Raw genomic sequence first — 20,497 nt, 5'->3', positions numbered from 1 at the left:
GTATGGACATTTTCACAATGTTAATTCTTCCAATCCAAGAGCGTGGAATATCTTTTCATCTTTTTGTGTCTTCTTTAATTTCTTTCAGAAGTGTTTTGTAGTTCTCACTGCAGAGGTATTTCACCTCTTTGGTTAAATTGATCCTAAGGTATTTTATTTTTTTCATGACAATGGTAAATGGGCTTACTTTCTTTATTTCTCTTTCTATTAGTTCATTATTTGAGTGTATAAATACAACTGATTGGGAGCATTTGTTTTGTATCCTGCAATGTTACTGAAGTTATTAGCCAGCTCTAGGAATTTTTTGATAGAGTCTTTAGGTTTTCTATATATAGTATCATGTCATCTGCAAATAGGGAAAGTTCGACTTCATCTTTTCCAATCTGGATTCCCTTTATTTCTTTCTCTTGCCTGATTACTTTGGCTAGTACCTCCAGTACTATGTTATATAGAAGTGGTGAGAGTGGGCTTCCTTGTCTTGTTCCTGTTCTTAAGGGAAAGGCCCTCAGTTTTTCCCCTTTCAGACGGATACTGGCGGTGGGCTTGTCAGAAATGGCTTTTAGTGTGTTGAGATATTTTCCTTCTATACCTAGTTTGTTGAGAGTTGTTATCATGAAGGGATGCTGAATTTTGTCAAATGCTTGTTCAGCATTTATTGAGATAATCATATGGTCTTTGTCCTTGAGTTTGGTGATGTGATGTATCACATTTACTGGCTTTCATATGTTGAATCATCCTTGTGTCCCTGGGAGGAATCCCATGTGATCATAATGTACAACTTTTTAAATATGTTGCTGTATTCTGATTGCTAATACTTCGTTGAAGATTTTTGCATCTATATTCATCAGGATATTGGCCAGTAATTTTATTCTTTTGTTATGTCTTTACTGAGTTTTGGTATCAGAGTTATGTTGGCCTCATTGAATGAGTTTGGGAGAGTAGCTTCTGTTTCAGTTCTTTGGAATAGTTTGAGGAGAATTGGTATTAACTCCTCTTTAAAAGCTTGATAGAATTTAGCTGTAAAGCCATCCAGACTTTTCTTTTTTTTTTTTTTTTTTTTTTTTTTTCAGAGTTAGATACAATTTAATAACAGTTCGAATCCAAAATAAAAGGTATTTGAGGTGAGACCATGAAATTTCCTAACACTTTATTTTAATACATTGCAATAATTTTCTAAAACAATTCTGAGAATGAATATTTACAGTAGATGCAGTACTTCTGAAAAATCTGGCATCAGGTATATTTATAGGTGTTTGTGTGTGCGTGTATATTTATAGAACCCAAGATTATATGAACTAGGAAACAGGTTGGATATCTTAACAGCAGTATTAGAGTGCAGAGTTTGAGACTTGGATTTACAAATGCTTTTCAAAGCATAGGATTTGTTTGGAAAAAGAGCAGATACCTTGTTTTCAAAACCTGAAGTTTTTCTCAGAACTGAAGTCAAAATTGTAACTGCTACAGCAGAAAAAAGGGAAGCTTTTCCTGCTTTAATTGTTCATATGCTTCAGAAAGTCCAGTATCCCTGAGATAGGAACGACTGCAATAAGAAAGGAGTGAATAGGTTCTCCTGAAGGAAGATTGTTGCTTTAATTATGCCTACTGTCCTGGTCATCAGGTGTAAACTTTTCATTTCCCAACCTAATGCTTGGCAGCACCAAGACGTTTCAGTAATGGTTCATCATAAACCCAACATTCTCCATCTTCATGAAACAACCTTGTCTCCCATTGAATTTCCTTCTCCTTCCTTTCTCGGGCTTCTGCTCTTTGTCTTTCTTCAAGTCTGTGTTTTGCTTCAGTTGCTGCATCAATGTCTTTGACTTTTAAGTTAAAAGTGACATCCTTCCAAAGGCAGCGGGATTCATACTCATTCTGATCTTCCAACTTCCTCACTTTCTTCTTGATTATAGGCAACTTTTTGGTATCTACAAAGACTGTATTTTCCCCTGTTCCATATTTTGCATACATTACTCCATTCCATTCCCCTTCAATTGAGCAAAAAGACTTTTTGTCATTTGGAGAAAAAATCTCAGCGGTAATTCTGTGCTTCTTGCCCCCATAGAAAGGTTTTGTGTGGAAGATGATATTTGCACTATAGCCGGTTTTGGAACAATTAATATTGCATTCTCCTCCTAATTCCACCCAGGGCACTGTGAGGATAGATCTTCCATAACCATTTGGGAATGTGAGAATGTAATGTTCATCATAGTCTAGACATGAGACACAGCCCTGCCCTATGTTGTGCACCCCAATTGACATCCCAAGGAATTTTGATTTGGTCCAGATATGAGCATTGAATTGTATCTTCTTGTTAAAACACTCAGCATAAAAGGCTGAAATGGGTGGATGATGGGAAACCTGCTCAGCCACAAATGTTACACTGTTTTTGGAAACCCAGGGAACTGGTCCTTCTGAAACTAACTCTGTGTTCTCTTCAGTATCATTTGGTAATGTCCAGTGACACTGAAAGATCTCGCCCAAAATGGGGTTGTATGGCTTTTTGGCAACCGATCCTTTCCTTCCTGCATGAAAGGCTGAGAGGTACCATTTCACAACCTGAACCATTCGATCCCTGGGATCCTTCTGGTCACTAATACTCACAAACAGGTCCGGATGTGCAAAAAAATCAGCATACATTTCTAAAAGAGATCTTCTTTCAAGAATGAATGTTGGAAGAACTACCTTAGTAAGATCCATTCCAAGCCTAACCTGTGACAAAAGGTGCATGATAACACTCTTGTGCTCCTCCACTGACCCTGCCTCCCCATCGTCATCTCTATCATCATGTGAATCGAAAAGGTCAGCATCGCTTGTTCCATTGGACATGGAAGAATTAAGTGATTCTGTGGTATCTGGGCGCTTTAGACTATTTCCTGAGCTGCTGTGCGTCAAGACTGAGGCAGATCCAGAAGAATCTATTAAGCGCTTTGGGGATGAGCCGCTTTGATGGAATTCATCAGCATCATAGAATTCATCTTCACTGCTAGAATAAGAGAACTCTGGGACTGTATTTGGAGACAAGTTGACATGGCTTGGAGAAGTCAGACTGCTACTAGGTGGTGAATGCCCACTACCTGTACTATTTGGTGTTGGAGTCTGATGATGTCCCAAGGTAGCTAATACAGGTCCAACTGGTAGGGAAGATGGACGCTGCTCTGACTTACACAGCTGAGCAGGTTCTGGAGGTAAGACAGTCTGGGAAGGCATGGTGCTGATCACAGGTTCCAAGGGACTAGGTTGATATATTGCATCTACAGGATTAATAGTACTTATAATTCCATCTGCGTGCTTCTCCGCATTACTCTGGTCTTTAGCAATCTGCAGCAACACAATGCAGTGTTTAATTGATTCTACCATGCTGTTCGTAGTCTCTTTGAGAGTTTCAATTTTCTTTCTCTGTTCATCATCTTTGCAGTTTTGAAGCTTATCATCAAAAAGCTTCAATTGTTCTATCAAGATTTGTAGGTAAGCGTCAGCCTCTGTAAGTTTCTTATCAAAGTCTTGGACACTAGGAACAAATCCTGAATCCAAACCCGGCCAAGGCTGAGGAAGTGAGGGGAGCTCCCAGGAAGAGGGGCCTGGGCAGCCACGTCGTCCTACTCATCCCACAGGGCGGCGGGAAGGAGGCAGGGAGGGCGCGACATTCGCGCCCACAACCTGGCCCCGGGCAGACAGCAAGAGCCCCGGGGACTCAGGGGTGCGGGCCGGCCTCTCTCCCAGACCTTGGGGGTCTACTCACTCCGCAAGAGGCCAGCAAGAAAGCCATTCGCCAAGGCCCCCCGCCCTCTGTGCCTCCTGGGGAGGGAGCCGAGGTTGCTCCAAAGCACCCCTTTTTCTCCCCCCTCGATCGGATTCCCAGGCTGCGGCGCAGGCGGTCCAGACAGAGGTTCAGCCTGTCCCCCGGGAAACCCCCTTCACCCCTGCCCCCGCCCCACCCCGCCAGACTTTTCTTTGTTGGAAGATTGCTAATTACCACATCTATCTCCTTGCTTGTTATTGGTCTGTTCATGTTTTCTATCTCTTCTTGGTTCAGTCTTGGTAGTTTGTATGTGTCTAGAAACTTATCCATATCTTCCAGATTTTCATATTTGTTGTCATACAGTTGTTTGTAATAGTCTCTAATGATTCTTTGTATTTCTGTGGTATCAGTTGTAGTGTCTCTCTTCTCATTTCTGATTTTTGTTATTTGGGTCTTCTCTCTCTTTCTCTCTCTCTTTTTTTTTTTTTTTGTTAACCTAGCTAATGGTTTGTCTATTTTATTTATCTTCTCAAAAACCAACCTTTTGTTTTGTTGATCTTTTCTATTGTTTTTTGGGACTCTACTTCTTTTAGTTCTGCTCTTATCTTAATTATTTCTTTCCATCTACTACCTTAGGTTTGGATTGTTGTTGTTTTTCAAGTTCTTTGAGATGTAGTGTTAGGTTGTTTATTTGAAGTCTTTCCATTCTTTTGATGTAAGCATTTATTGCAATAAATTTGCCTCTTAGTACTGTTTTTGCAGTATCCCACAGGTTTTGGTATGATGTATCTTTATTTTCATTAGTTTCTAGAAATTTTTTGATCTCCTGTTTAATTTCTTCTTGAACCCATAGGTCATTCAGGAGCCTATTACTTATTTTCCTTGTATTTGTATCATTTCCAGTATTTTGCTTATTATTAATTTCCAATTTTAGTCCATTGTGGTCTGAAAAGATACTTGGAATTATTTTAGTTTTTTAAAATTTGCTGAGACTAGATTTGTGCCCTAATATTTGGTCTATCCTGGAGAATGTTCCATGAGCCGATGAGAAGAAAATATATTCTTTAGTTGTTGGGTGAAATGTTCTGTATATATCTGCCAGGTCCAGTTGGTCTAAGGAGCAGATTAAATCCTGTGTCTCTTTGTTGACTTGTTGCTTGGAAGATCTGAGAGAGGGGTGTTCAGATCACCCACTATTTATGTACTTGGGCCTATTTCTCTTTTTTAGGTCTTAGAGTGTTTGCTTTATATATCTGGGTGCTCCAGTATTGGGTGCATATATGTTTATGGTTGTTATGTCTTCTAGCTGGATGGATCCTTTTATCATTACATAGTGGTCTTCTTTGTCTCTTTTTATGTTTTTTGGTATAAAGTCTATTTTGTACAATGTAGGAATAGCTACTCCTGCTCATTTTTGGTTTCCATTTGTATGGTATATCTTTTTCTATCCCTTCAATTTTAGTCTCTGTGTGTCTCTACAGGTGAGGTGGATTTCTTGAAGACAGCATATACTTGGGTCTAGCTTTTTAATCCAATCAGCCAGACTGTGTCTTTTGAATGGGAAGTTTAGTCCATTCACATTTAGGGTAGTTATTGACAAGTGTTGCTTAATTCCTGTCATTTAATTGCTATATGTTTAGATGGTTTAAATATCTTTTGATCATTATTTCCCCTTTTATTTCTCTTCTTCAATGTTAGTTGGAAATTTAAGGTGTGATGATTTAGCCTCTTTCTCTTTCTTGCTAGCATTTTTGTTTTAATGGTGGGTTTTGCTCTTTCTTGTGTATTTGTGATAGTGTCACCATTATTCAGATTCCAGATGAATGACTCCCTTGAGAATTTCTTGCAGGGCTGGTCATGTGGTGGTAAACTCCCCCAACTTTTGTTTGTCTGGGAAATACACTATTTTTTCCTCATTTCTGAAGGAGAGCCTTGCTGAGTAAAGAAATCTTGGCTGGCAATTTTTTTCTTTTAGCATTTTGAATATATCATTCCACTTTCTTCTTGCCTGTAGGGTTTCAGTTGAGAAGTCTGCTGTTAGTCTGATGGGTGACTTGGTGACTTGGTGTTTTTCTCTTGCTGCTTGTAGAATTCTCTCTTTGTCTTTGAGTTTTGCAAATTTAACTATAATATGTCTTGGGAAGGATCTTTTTGGATTGAATCTGTTCGGGGACCTTTGAGCTTCCTGAATCTGAAGGTCTCTGTCTTGCCCTACACCTGGGAAGTTTTCTGTTACTATTTCCTTGAATACGTTTTCAATACCTTTTCCTTTCTTCTCCCCTTCTAGAATACTCACGATTTAGATGTTAAAGTGCTTGAGGTTGTCTGCTATCTCTCTTAGATTTGCTTCATTATTTTAAATTCTTTTTTTCCTCTTTTTTGTCTGCCTGAGTTTCAAAAAGACAATCCTCAAGATCTGAAATTCTTTCTTCTGCTTGCTCCTACTGCTCAAGCTCTCAGTTCTGTTTTTTATTTCATTTATTTCATTCTTTCATTTCTAGAAGTTCTGCTACACTCTTTTTTAAGGTATTAATCTCTTTATAGATTTCCTCCTTCATATTCTGGATATTTTTTCTTGTTTCATTGTGTTTGCTAATTGACTCTTCCTTTATTTCTTCAAGTTTTCTTAAGATCATTGCTCGAAATTCTTTTTCAGACATTTCAAGGATTCCCTGTTACATGGAGTCTACATTGGAGCATCACTGTATTCTTTCGGTGGTGTCATTCCTGCTTGTTTATTTGTAGTTCTAGTAGTTTTTCATTGATGTTTGGTCATTTGGTAGAGGATTTGCTTCTATGTCACTGAGTTTGGCTACGGAGTGGCCCTGGTTGCTACTGTGGTGGTGAATTGTCTTTGCTTGACAGTAAGTGTGGTGGTGGTTATGTTAAACCAGCTTGGGTCCTGTTCCAGAATCTCTGGTCATAGAATGAGCCCCCAGTACCACATGGGTCTGCTGGGCTCACCTTGGTGGATAATGCTGCAGGGGCTGGTGCTGCCCCCTGGGACAAGGAGTGGGTAGCGGTTGCCTCTGCTGCATGGGTCTGCTGGTCTCACCTCAGCGGGTTGAGTTTCTTATATATTCTGGATATTAGCCCCTTGTGTGATGTGTAGTTGAAAAATACTGTCTCCCATTCTGTAGTTTGTCTCTTCACTTTGTTGATAGTGTCCTTTACTGTGCAGAAGCTTTTTAGTTTGATGTGGTCCCATTTGTGTAGTTTTGCTTTAGTTACCTATGCCTTTGTAGTCTTGCTCAAAAAAGTGCTACTCACTCCCACTTTGTGTAACATTTCCCCTATGTTTTTTTCTAGTAGTTTCATAATTTCGCTTCTTAAATTTAGTTCCAGTAGCCCTTTTAGAAGAAAGCTGCATCCCTCTCTTGATATCTGAAGAGCTTGCAATCAACCACGACCCCATTTCTCCCAGGCTGTTCTTCCTTAATAAAAGACTGATATTAGTTCCTTGAATGTGTTTCTCTTTGTTGTAAACCACTGTTGCAGTACTGCTGCTGTTAATGTGCTTGCAAATTTTTGGCTTGGCCAAATGGATCACAAAAAATATACTTCCAGCTGAAAAGCAAAATTGAGGACCATGCTGTGTGAATCTTTGATGAGAATGTGAGCTAAGAATCCTGTTGAAAGAAAATGAATTCTCTTTCCATCAACATAATAATTATGACAACCATTTATTGAACTCTTATTATGAGTTAGCTTTTATACTAAGTGATTTATGTACATAATCTCGTTATATGTAAAATGCTATTGTTTGGTATAATTATCCCCATTGTAAATGGTAGGAAACCAAAGCTAAGAATAAAGTGATTTTTGCAAAGTAAGACTACTAATAAAAGACAGATTTAGAAATTCAAATCCAATAGTGTGATTCAAGAACCTTTGGGATTTAAATATTACACCATTTAACATAGATATGAGCTATAATGAACTAATTAAAATTAAGTTATCAGTTAGGTTGAAGCATAGGACAATCCCTAGACAGAGAACCTGATGTAGTATTTGTTTTTAAGGACTAAGGGGCCAGTTTGGCCCAGCAGAAAGAATTGACAAACCGATGCCAGGTAAACCTGGGCTCACCACTTACTAGATTTGGAGTCTTGACCAAGTGATATGCTAGGTTGCTTGCCTTTGTCCCTGTAGATTCACTCTCTGCCCTTCTCTACCCTTCTCTGTGCCCCAGGAGGCTGAGCTATAATGAACTATGTCAAAAAGCTGCCTTCCCCTTGGGCTTCCAGTTGGTTGAGTCAATGTGTAGACGACAGTATATCAGAGGTGGGGAGGAATGTGAGGTCAGCATATTTCTTCCCCTCCCCTCCCCCTGCAAAGTCACTGTGGGCTGCTACCAAGGGCTATCACTTGCCATCCAATACCCCTCTCAATTCAACTACTCCCAGTGGGCTGGGTAATCACTTTCATGTATTCAGGTGTAGAGGTAGAAACAGATCCCTGCTGTTGCTTGCCCCAGAGTACTGTACCCTGTTTTGTTGGGTTCTGCAAATCTTACCCCCTCTTTGTAGCTAATCCTTTTATTAAACTTACCTTAATTTCCAAGTTTGAGTGTCCCTTCTTTTTCTTGCCCAGAATCTGATTGATAGAAATCATGTAGGCTCAGTTTTCTCATGCATAAAATTGATATAATGCCTTCATCCTATATAGTATGAGGTTAAATGAGATAATGAATGGTCCTGGCATGCTGCAATACTTAATAAATGGTAGTCAGGATGATTATCATGGTAACCTCCCCCACTCCCATTTTTTTTAACTCCAGGATAGGAAATTGCATTCTGGAAGGTGTATCACAAAATGGTGCCCAACAGACTGGAATTAAACTGTGCAAGTGTTTTGCAGATTAACACATTCTTTAAAATATCAGAAGGTGTCATATAAAATCCAACTGCAACTTCTCTTACAAAATTGGAAACTGTCAACATTGGAACCAAATGATCACATGATGACTCCCAGCTGGAGCTGAATCCAGGTGGCTTCGTTTAGACAGGACAAGGATTTTCTAGTTTGCTGTAGTCTCCACCAGTCCCTATTATACATCAGCTGGCTGAACACACTTATAATACCTGGCTGGTCCTGGAAATACTACAAGTTTTTGACTTCTGATCTAGATTATTAACTCCTAGAGGGCAAGTACCACAATGTACTTATCTCTGTGCATGACTAACTCAGTAATATGTTTTAGTTGAATAAACAACTTCATTTTCACTCCTTGATCCCCAGACATTCCTACTGCTGCCACCTCGCACTCCTACTCTAACCATCTGTTGTTCTAACAACCGCGGCATCTATTTCTCTGGGGAGTGAGGGTAGAGAAAGAGAATAGAAGGTCTTGGCAGAGGGGAAAAGACTGGCCCAGGAGCGAGTTGACGCTGCAACTCATGAGGTTGAAACGGAAAGGCTACAGGGGAAACTGATGGGATGTGGGAATACCATCCTGGCTCTGGAGAAATCATTTGTTTGTTTGTTTTTGGTTTTATGTGATGTCTCCCTAATTGGCTTAATATGATGTGCCCTGATTCCCTCATTCCCATTGCTAAATATTCAGATCTGAATGCTCTTCAGGTTTGAGTAGTTACTGCTCTTAAAGCTCTGCTACCCAGAGTTAATTACCCTCCCTGCACCTGAGTCAGACAGAACCAGGCTTGGTTAGATTCTCTGACTGCTCTGGCAGCATCTGAGGGACCAACTCCTGATTCTCTTAGCTAATGGGTAGGTAATGACCCAACACCTGCAGATTACTCTCACCCTTCTGCCCTGCTTTAAAAAAAACACAAACAACAACAAAAAATTCAGGCCTGGCATTCTATTGTTCCCTTTTTAATAAGGGCCTGGAAATGTCAGTCTCAGTGATTATGCCAGCAGGTGCCTGGACTTCAAAGTGGGCACCTGTCACTGGAGAGATAATTGACTTTATTCAACCAACTGTCTCCCCTTTGTAATCAAGCCATTTCATTCAAATGGATTTTTCCAACTGTTCTTTTGAGTAGGTGGGGGAGGCAGCAGTACTAGTGGATTGCAATTACCATGGAGGGGGGGAGATGCAGAGGCAATGAGCAGAGCTGTCAGCGACTGGCCCTGGGGAGGCTTTGTGTGTGGAAAAACCAGAGTGATTAGGGAGAGGTGGGGGAAACTGCATTCTCTCTTGATTCAAGTGTTCATTGTGTTTATTTAGTTTGCCTTCTGGCTGTGGACAGATACTCCCAGTCTGGGCATTGTTTTCAGCAGCAGGTGCCCTGTGGGGACAGTGGGGGGGGGGGGGTAGACCTGTGTGCCCAAAGCATCCCTTTTCCACTTCGAGGAACCCATGTTCAACGTAAAGTCCAAAGAGGTGAGCAGAGCTATGGACCAAGACGGTTTAAGGGTCTCTGCTCTCCTAAAAGGAGCTAAATCCCTCTTAGTCATGAGGTGTCTCCCAGATTTGACAGATCTGGTCACCCATGGCACCGAAGGCTGAGGATATGAACAAAAGGAAGTGAAGAAATTCAGAGGCCCTCAAATTTCCCCCAGTGTAGACAAAACAAGTGCTGGATTCTGATGGGCCCTGACAAGGTGGGGACGTGGAGCTCTGGCTGTGTGTTCACTTGCTGCTCTGTGAGGACTCAGGAGCTACCACAAGGTTGATTTTAGATTTTAAAGCATAAAGCTGGGGCCAGGGTTGCTCGTGTGAGACTAAGTTCTGTTGACAAATGAGAAATCTTATCCTGTATAGATGTACCCGGCTTTGGTTCTTGGCTCAGCCACTTATCTGCTTGCTGCCTGACTTTGAGCAGGTTACTTAAGGCTCTCAGCCTCAATTTTCTCTATAACAAGTTGGGACAACAGTGTTGTGAAACTAAATAAGATAAGATGAGATGAAAAGAGCTATTAAACCACATGGCTCAATGACTTAAATGCCAGGTGCCTTTTTAAGTGCTCAGTGAATTGGAGATCTCCTCTCTAAAGGAATAGGGTGGGACAGATCCCAAATCTAACAGTCCTGTGGGCCCCCACTCTGTTTTGGGGTCTTATGTGCACTAAGACACATGGCCCTAGCACCGTGAGGGTCTGTACTCACCCCTCTAGTATCTCCATGACCCCTGCTGGGGGCAAAACATTTAACAGCAACTTCTCCCTGATCGCACCAACACAAGGAATTTCTCCCAAGTCGAATCTCACACAGCCCTTTTTTATATCTCTCTTCTGGCACTTACGTTTTGCCTTCTATAATTGTCTTTTTCATTCTAAGCACCCTATCCCCAGAGTGTCCATTTCTCCTGAGGAGACCATCCTTGTGTGTGAAACACCCAGGTGGTGCTTTATACATAGTGAAATAAATAAATAAATAAACACACACATATATGTGTATGTATGAGTGTACGTGTATGTGTACTTTTGTATAGATGAATTCAAAAATCCTCATTGTATCATTTATTAACATTAGTAAGGTTCCTATCAATTAAATATGAGTAGAAATAAGTGAAAACACTGCTGAGCCTGGGCCTCTTATAGCGTGTAAATATGCTCCAAGAGCCAACTATGTATCATCCTTCACCATCAGGAGCCATTGACTGTTAGTGAAGAAAAATACTCAGTAAAATAACAATTGGTGCTGACCGAGCCATAGGCAGGAGAGCCACAGTTAATTCATCCATTGTCCATTATTGAGGCATTAGTCCTTGTTGGTGGAATGCAAAGATCAAAAGGATAATCCTTTATACCACAGGAGGAAGCGCCATCAAGGACAGCTAGGATTAGGAGTTAAGTTAATAACTTCCTACAGCTCAGCCAGACCACAGGAAGAGAAAAAGAAGAAGCAAAGGAGTATATACCGCGATGGTTTTCATCCACATAATCACAGATATGAGGGTGGCCAAGAACACAGAGGGAGCTTGACCCACCCCAGTCAAAGGTCACTACCTGATTAAAGTTGGCCCCTGAGTCAGTCTCCGTCCCAGGTGCTCTGCACATGCCTCTCCTGACTGCTGTGGCAGTAGGTTCTCCCCTTACAGAAGTGGCACTATAATGAGGAAAGTCACATGTAAAGGACATGACCTGGCACCCCACATGGCCCAATTAATGACATCACGTGGGAAGGTCTGGGGAGGAGTTTGAGAAAAGTTTACACAACAGGAAAAGAATGAAGGGGATGAAAATGAAACATTAGGTTGGACACTGATTTTCACCCTGAAATGGCTGTTTCTGTTAGTAATAAGTGATGAAAAATAGACAATTTCACAGGGTTCGACCTGGTATGTATATAGGTAAACTTGAACCTCAACTTCAAAGTTCATAGTGGCCGAGTTCTGGAGTTTACAAGTTATAACATATAAAGTCTATGTAGTCCCATCAAATAGCAAGTGCTGTAGAAGTTTTAGCTATTTTAAATATTATTTTTATAGACTTGTTTTTCCCATGGATTCTGGTGAGGGTGTTAGACATAATTATGGATTTGCACGTCCACACTGTCTCACGATGGTGCCATCATCACTTGAAAGAGGCCCGAGGGTGTTGGCTTCATGAGCGTGTGGCCAGGACAGTCCCACAGGGCTCTGCTCTCAGGAGGGCCCTGCTAAACTTGGGGACTAATGGACTGTGGGTGCCATCTTGAAATTCTTAATAATTTTATCATTGAATTTGTGTTTCATAAATGCAGTCCAGTGGGACAGTGGGGCAGTCACCAGAGGCTTGGTAGTCAAGTTCAGGAGGAGTCATACGTCCTGCCCCTCCCTTAGCTGGATCAGTCTCTGCCCAGGGACTGCTGCTGCCCTGGTGAAGGTTTAGGGAGGGATGGGCTCTGGCAGGTGTGCTGTGAGACACAGGGCGAGGTCCTGGGCACCTGGAAATAAAAAATACTATGAGAGGTTGAAAGAAAGATGATGGCAGAAAGGAAGACAGCTTTTCTTTTGCTTTTCCAACAAGAAGCACCCTATTTTTATTTTGCACTGTGCCCTGCAAATCATGTATGGAGCCAGCTCTGGTGTTCAGCTTTTCGGTGCCACATGCAAACGCTCAAAGCAGACCCTCTCTGTGTGACCTACAGCCACTCCAGATGGCGGGTTTGTGTGCAGTGAAGAGCAGGGTGCAGGGGTCCTAGTCTGCTCTCAGCTTCTGCCTTTGATATTTATTATGACATATTGATTATATATCAGATAGTAAATAACTACTTATCCTTTTCAGAGACTGGATAGTGCTCCACATAAACAGAAAAACCTGGAAGCCGCTTGGTGACATATGCCTGAACATTTAGGCTTGCAATCCTCAGGTTTTGCCCTGATTTATAACTCTATTAACTCAGATGGCAGGGGAGGTTTCCAGAGGTAGATTTTCTTGTGGTTTGTTTTACATTGAATATTGACCATTACAGCACAATATTGCATTTTATTACAACCTTCTTTTAATTTGCCTATCTTCCCTGCAAGCTTTCCATGTGACAGGGAAGAATAGCTTTGATCCTGTCTGTGTCACCGATACATACATACACACACACACGAACAATAGCATACAGAACATAACATCATTTTGTTCATACTTTAGGAGTGGGTGGGTAACAGCTGACATGCTCTAATCAGGAATACACGCTCCAGGGGTAGTTAGTAATTTAATGAATTTAATCAGAAGCTCACATTGTAGGGGAAGCTACTACAAGCCTTCAACTATCTTTAGAATATTTGCTGATTAGCATGAAAGATGTTAGAGATGGCTTATTATTTGTGTACAGAAACAACCTTTCTTCCATGTTCAGGTCATAAAAATTTAGGATGCTCATTGGCCTCTACCTGCTGGAGTGGTGCCTTTAGGCCAAAGGACCCCATTACAGCCTGTGCCCAGTTCCACTTAGGAAAGAATTTCTCATTCTATTTAGATCATAGTAATAATTATATTTTACATCATGATCTAATGAACACGCACACACACAGAAAGGAAAAATTTCCAGAGAAAGAACTTCTTACCTCACTTCACATGGTGTTATTTTCTGTTCGATTCAGTTCTACTAAATTTTGTTCTAATTGCTGGTTGAACCCACTAAATTAGTTTCAGAACACCGTAGTGTGATGTAAACTACAGTTTGAGAAACCTGAAGCTACAGGGCTAGCAGACTCCTGCCACTAGAATACTGTTGCATGAGGGGTCTCCAAAATGTTCATGAAAGGATTCATGTCATTTTTTAATTCTATTTTTTTCCACAAACTTTTGAAATACTCTGATATATTCCATGAGTGAGTCTTTCTTGCAAGGTGCTGGTTAGAGGGCCTGACATGGCAAAGAGTAGGGGATTCACTGAATTACAGGACCAATGGGATGCACGCTTTTGTGCTAGACTACTGAATGCTTTGGTCCTTTGTATTGCACCAGAATTTGATCTGGGACTTGTGTTCACTGTAACATACCGTCAGGTAGTAAACAGATGGGAGGGAAGACCTACAGCTCTCACCTATATCGAAACACATCATCAATAACTGCCCAAAAGAACCTAATAATTATGAATAGCCCCATTGATCTAGGTCAATTGGCAAGCAATATATTTTTTTTAATAAAACACTATTGGACATTGTAGTGGGTTGAATGATGGCACCCCAAAAGATAGGTCTACTCAGAACCTGTGAATGTGACATTATTTGTATAAAGGATATTTGTAGATGTAATTAAGTTAAGGATCTTGAGATGAGACCACCCCAAATTATCTAGGTAAGCCCTAAATATAATGATTAGTGTCTTTATAAGAGAAAGACACAGAGACATTTGAGACAGAAGAGGAGTGGAGAAGGGCATGAGAAGATAGAGGTAGAGATTGGAGTTATGCACCCACAAGCCAAGGACACCTGGCGCCACCAGAAGGTGGGAGAGAATGACTTCTTGCCTAGAGCTTTCATGGGAGGATGGCCTATTGATACCTTGATTTCAGCTTTCTGATCTCCCACAGAAGAATAATGACAGAGAATAATGTCTGTGGTTTTAAACCACCAAGTTTGTGATAATTTGTTATGGCAGCCCTAGGAAACTAACACAGATATTAAATGGACACAGACCACAGAACTTTCTTTGATAATTCTGCCTGTCACTTAGCCCCAACCAGGATGATCTCATTCTGAACAAAGTACCAAAGATTATTATGTATTTTTTTTTTCCAGCTTACTTAGAGTTGGCCTTCAGGAAAGAACTACATCTTGCTTGATTCAAATTATTTTAAAACATCATTCAGCATCTCTCATGATATTTATGGCTCAACATTCTTTACAGCAACAGGATGACTACTAAAATTAGTTTATTTCAAAAAATGGGGTGGGCATGCTTACTACACACAAACACGGGTGGAACAAACTCTTTCAAAAAAGAATAAGCAGATGCCTACGGCCAAGGGATCCATTCTAAGAGATTTTATTTCCCTAAGCAAACGTGACCCTGGATTGGGCATTACTGGAAGATTGAAATGCTATCCTTGTGCCAAGGAAAGAGGCAGTGTATACATCAGGGTTTTGGATTTGGGATATGGTCCTGTGACAAGACATGTAATATCCTATTACAAACAACATGAACGAGAGAAGAGGAAAAAAAACACCACTAGATCCTCATGTTTACTTTAGAAAATCAGAATAAATTGGAAAATCAGAAACCCTGACATAGATTTTAACTTTTTTGAAATCAGTTTATCTCCAATAATATTCCTAAAAATAAGTATTTAAAAAAATTCTCTGAGGCATTTTTTTCCCTCCTACAGACCACATAACAAAACAAGATTCTTTGTTTTAGCTTCAAACATGACACAGGTGTACATTTCAAGACCAAATGATGATGGAAAAATAAAACAATGTATTTATCTTCAATGGTTACTATGAGAGGATAATTTGATCATTTCTACTGAATCATTAAATCAAAAAGGTTGCAAAATATCCTGTACATTGTATATCAAATTGCCTTTGATAACACCAACATTCGATTGCTTCTGGAATATAATAAAGCAAATGTTTTTGGCCTGCCCAGCAGCATTTACCTATCAGGACCAACATGAAAATGATATTCGAAAAGAACATAAATGACATGAAAGCTATTATAACAATAATATGATGATCTTGTTAACTGCTGTGGACGTTTTTGAGTACTCTGTTGATTAGACAATTCCATTTCTTTTAAGTTTCCAATTCTTCCCTTTAAAAATTTTTTAAAACTATTTTTACATGTTAATTTACTTTTAGAATTTAAGATGAATCGGAACTTACATTATCCCATTTTAAACACATATGGAAAAATAAATTTTCCCCAAGGATTCATAGAGCTCCTCGGGAGGAACTCAGATTGGGTTGTCTTGGGTCACATGACCATCTCTGGACCAATCATTGTGGCAGCTGGGGGGCAGGGTCCTCTGACTGGCAGCTCTCCCCAGGTCCATAGAGTTAGAGTGGGGGAAGCCCAATCTCCAAAAAAAAAAAAAAAAAAAAAAAAAATGTGGCTGTGCTGTTAGCAGAATGCAGTAAAGGGTGGAACTATTCAGAAAAACACTAGAGTGTGCACCCACACACTCAGACATATACGCAGATGTGCTTAGACAAACTGAAAATATACAGGAAGAAAGTACAGTGATGTGTATGTTAGCCACAGTTTGCGTGATGGGATTATTGTGGATATACAAACACGCCTTGTTTACTGTGCTCGCCTAGCCTTCAGTATTTTGCTTTTTTGTAGGCAAAAGTGTTCAAGTTTCACTGACGCTGGTTGTTACTGTAAACGAAAGTCATGGAGATTTAGAGCTTTGGCTGAGCTGTTGCAGGTAAAGTTCAGGTGGTCACAGAATGGTGGGTGTTCTGTGAGTCTTAGAGAACTCTACCTATAAGCCAGGTGACCAAGTGTCCTGGTTTGCCTGGGACTGAGGGGTTTCCTGGGATGTGGGACTTTCCGTGCTAAAACCAGGAAAGTCCGGAACAAACCAAGATGAATTGGTTGACCTACTTAAGGTGAAAATGACTGGTCATCTCAATAGTTATAAAAGGCACCTGCCTGAAAAATATGCCTTGTGAACTGGTCATTTGAAAGCAGAGCAGAAAATCACCCCATGGTGGAATTGCCAGTTGCCTGAGGACCATCTGTGTTTCATGAGTGCTGTCTGTCCCTCTGGCCCTCTTGGAAGAGCAGAGGAAAAGTGTACGTTTCCAGTAGTAATGAAAGATCAGGAACCACTCTGAGAGAATGGTAGCAATCTTCCCCCAAACTCCTAGCACCCTGAAAGTGAACTCTTCCTCTCCCGAGGTCATCCATTAGGGCCATAAAACTCAGTCTCCCCCAGAGAGGTAGGGAGGGCTCAGCTAGGAGCCAGGAGCCAAGAACGCAGGCACTTCCAAGTTTGCACACAGCCTTGCTTTTGGATGCTGCCCCTCTGCCTAACTCACTCTTTCCTTAGAATTCACTCTTTTCCAGAGGCTTCCTCTGCCCTCCTGACCAGTGCGTTTCTGAGCTCTCCTCACTAGTGTTGTGATGCTCAGACAGGAATACCCAAAATGGCTCAGAAAAGCTGGGACTCCTCCTGACCCCACAGCATCCCTGTGTGGGAAATGCTCCAGCCTCCTTGTGTCACTTCCCAGTCATCTGTTTGAGATGTGCTCCACTTACAGCCAGGTGGCCCAGGTTCATGTCCAGAGCTGCCATTTCCCACCAGCTGTGTCCCCTTGAGCACGTCACTTCATCTTTCATTCCCACTTTCCTCATTAATAAAATCAGATGATAATTATGGTACCTAATTTAATGGGTGGTGTGAGAGATAAATGCACTAACATGTGCACCATACTTAGAACAGTGCCTGGTAAGCACTCAGCAAGTATCAGTGCTCATCGGTTTTATCCACCTACCTGCTTGTTGCACTAGGGTGGTATTCTACTGCTTTCTCTAGAAAAGGAGTTTTACAGGTTCCCTTCCTTGTAGCAGAAGGAGCATAATGCTTTGGAAATGTGTGATTTTTCTCCATTACAGAACTCCTATAAGTGTTGATTTCCTAATCTGCTAAACCGGGCTAAGAGTTGCCTGAGGAGGATTCAGTGAGATAATGCATGACCATTTCCTCATTTGGGGCCTCATGTAGCTGCCAATCTATCCACAGTACAGTGCCGATCACCTTGACCAATTCTATGTTTGTCACTAGACATTAGCTTTTTGAGAGAAAGGGTTGTGCATTTTTCTTTTCTTCTTTTTATAAAAGAAAATGTAATTTTATTAATATTATTTTTTACCTTTTAGGATGTTGTTGCAGAGCAGTTGGGAGGGAGGGAGAGAGGGGAAAGGGGAAGAAAATGGGATGGAGGAAGGAGGAGGAGTGGGATTAAAGCCTGTGGCACTCTCCTTGTTCCAATAGGAGAGACCAGGGGGCTTCCAGCGGTGGCTTGGTCATTGCTGGGCTGGGTGCACATGGCAGAAGGGTGTGGCAAAAGCCCTTGCCCCCCACCATCCCAGCTCAGGAACCCAGTGCCCTTCTTGTTGCAGCTTGGTGGTCATCACTGGGCTGGTTGCACGTGTCAGGGGGATTTGGCCGAGGCCCAAGGCCCCCCATTGCCCTGGGTTGGGAGAGCCCAGGACACTTCCTGCAGTGGCTTGGTGGTTGCTGCTGGGCTTGCTGCGGGTGTTGCGGGGGTGTACCTGAGGCCCTTGGCCCCCCACTGCCCTGGGTCGGGAGATCCCAGGGCACTTCTGGCGTCAGCTAAGTGGTCGCTGCTGGGCTGTCTGTGGGTGTCGGGGGGGCATGTCTGAGACCCTTGGTCCCCCACCTCCCTGGGTGAGGAGAGCCTGGGGTGCTTCCCAAGGTGGCTTGGTGTGCCACTGGGCTGGCTGTGGGTGTGGGGGGCATAGCCAAAGCCCTTGGCCCCCCACTGCCCTGGCTCAGGAGAGCCTGGGGTGCATCCTTTGGCAGCTCAGTGGTTGCAGCTGGGCTGGCTGCATGTGTCAAGGGGGCGTAGACAAGGCCCAAGGCCCCCCCACTGCCCTGACTCAGGAGAGCCCAGGGTGCATCCTGTGACAGCTTGGCGGTCGACTCTGGGCTGGCTGTGCTCATTGAAGTGCATGGCCTAGGCCCAAGGACCCCTCCACCCCAGCTGGGAGAGCCTGGGGTGCCCCCTGCCATGGCTTGGCAGTTGCCATTGGGCTTGCTGTGTGTGTTGGGGAGGCATGGCTGAGGCCCTCGTCCCCCACCCTCAGGATTGTTTGCAGGTGTTGGGGGGCATCACTGAGGCCCCCGGCCTTCCCCCCTCACTGGCTTGTTAGCCCAGGGGACTTCTGGTTCCTCTAGGTATCACAGGTGATCTTTGGTGAAATGAGACCTTCACTAGTTAATATGAAACTTTTTCTCTGGTTGTGGGTACTCTGCTCCCTCTTTGATTTCTGTGTTGGATTATTTGCTGTTCCCACCACTCAGACTCTGTGCTAGAACTAATTTGTTGCCCTTTGCTTCCTTCTAAAATGGGGGAACTTCCTGTGGGGACCACCACTTGAGCTCTGCGGTTGAGCTAAATTGCTGCTTTGCTGCTGATTCCCTAGGGAAGGCTTCCTGTGCAGCTCAGGTTTTAATGATTGACTTATAGGTATTTCTAGCTCTTGAGAGATCCAGTACACCTGAGTCGTGTAGAAACTCTGGTCTGGGCCTGAGTCTTTTCATCAAATTGCACCCCATGCAATTCTGTATTCCTGACTAGTTTCCTCTGAGTGGTCCTTTGCTGACTGGGTGCAGATCAGCTGATCCTGCTGCACCCCAGTGGGCCCATCTCCCCTACCACCCATGCTGCAAACACTTCCCATGGGACAGGCCATGCGCCGGTCCCCTGCAATGACTCACTGGCCTCTGAGCAGCTCCCCTTCTTCAGTTGCTGTGGCTCCTCACTCCCACATGGGTCCACAGGAACCCTATTAGTGGGCCCACTGACCCAGGGGCCACCACGGTCCCCCTCTCCCTGCCACCTCCATGCAACCCCATCTGAAGGGCACAGCTGTGGCCCCTGCTGACTCCTGCTCCATGCACTCAGCAGCTCCAGCCTGGATGCAGCTGGGGCTCAAAATGGTCAGAGCGGTTCCCTCTTTCTCTCATCACTACAGCCTCTCCTTCATGCACTCTGCAGGCCTCTGCTCCTCCTCCCCCAAGCTCCAGCAGCCGCAGCCCGGCTGTCACTACCTCTCCATAGTTGTAAATTGGTTGATCCGTGAGAGAGAGTGACGCTGGGGACCGTCCATTCTGCCATCTTGACTGGAAGCCCGGCTTGTGTATTTTTCATCTTCCCATTTCCAGGGCTTTACTCAGTGCCTGGCATAAAGAAAGAGTCAAATCAATGCATCTCTGCTGAAGTCGTGGCTCCTAGCACACAATACCTGTGTGTATTAGAGGATCCATGAATTATGGTTTCCTTTCCAAGGTTACAGAGCCAGTTAGCTCAGGAGGCCTAATCATTACATTTTGTTCCTGAAACTGATTAGTAAAGTTGCCTTATGAGGAAGATTATTAAGAAAATGATTATAAAATGCTTTTAGTTCACAAGCAAAAATAGCACTTAAATAGAGGTTACATTACACAGCTGAGCTACCTTTCTATTTTCCAAATTATGCCCGCCACAGAACCTGCATTGTGTTTCCTTTTCAGTTTTCAGTTTCAATACATTTTAGACAAGGTGAAAACTTTCAGGACACAGTTATCGGGGGGGGGGGGGGAAGAAGATATAACAACCACAATTATTTGAAGTTGATATGACAAGCAAACAGAAAGGACATTGTTGGGGGGGAGGGGGGAGGGAGAAGGGA

General features: G+C 42.5%; 1 protein-coding gene across 1 annotated transcript; it reads right to left on the bottom strand.

Annotated features, from left to right (window-relative positions):
* Positions 1-1,098: 1,098 nt before the first annotated feature.
* Positions 1,099-3,590, bottom strand: LOC134372240 (oxysterol-binding protein-related protein 9-like). Its single transcript, XM_063089594.1, has one exon. The coding sequence runs from the start codon at positions 3,355-3,357 to the stop codon at positions 1,642-1,644; it is 1,716 nt and encodes a 571-aa protein (XP_062945664.1). The 5' UTR covers positions 3,358-3,590; the 3' UTR covers positions 1,099-1,641.
* Between the last annotated feature and the right edge of the window lie 16,907 nt (positions 3,591-20,497).

The sequence above is a fragment of the Cynocephalus volans genome, chromosome 3 (assembly GCF_027409185.1).
Source record: "Cynocephalus volans isolate mCynVol1 chromosome 3, mCynVol1.pri, whole genome shotgun sequence".
NCBI lineage: Eukaryota > Metazoa > Chordata > Mammalia > Dermoptera > Cynocephalidae > Cynocephalus > Cynocephalus volans.
The sequence above is the reverse complement of the archived record's forward strand: the minus strand, read 5'-3'. Positions and strand labels throughout refer to the sequence as shown.

Excerpts from the sequence above, each read along its gene's own strand:
- LOC134372240 (XM_063089594.1), bottom strand. The coding sequence starts at position 3,357 with ATGGTAGAATCAATTAAACACTGCATTGTGTTGCTGCAGATTGCTAAA.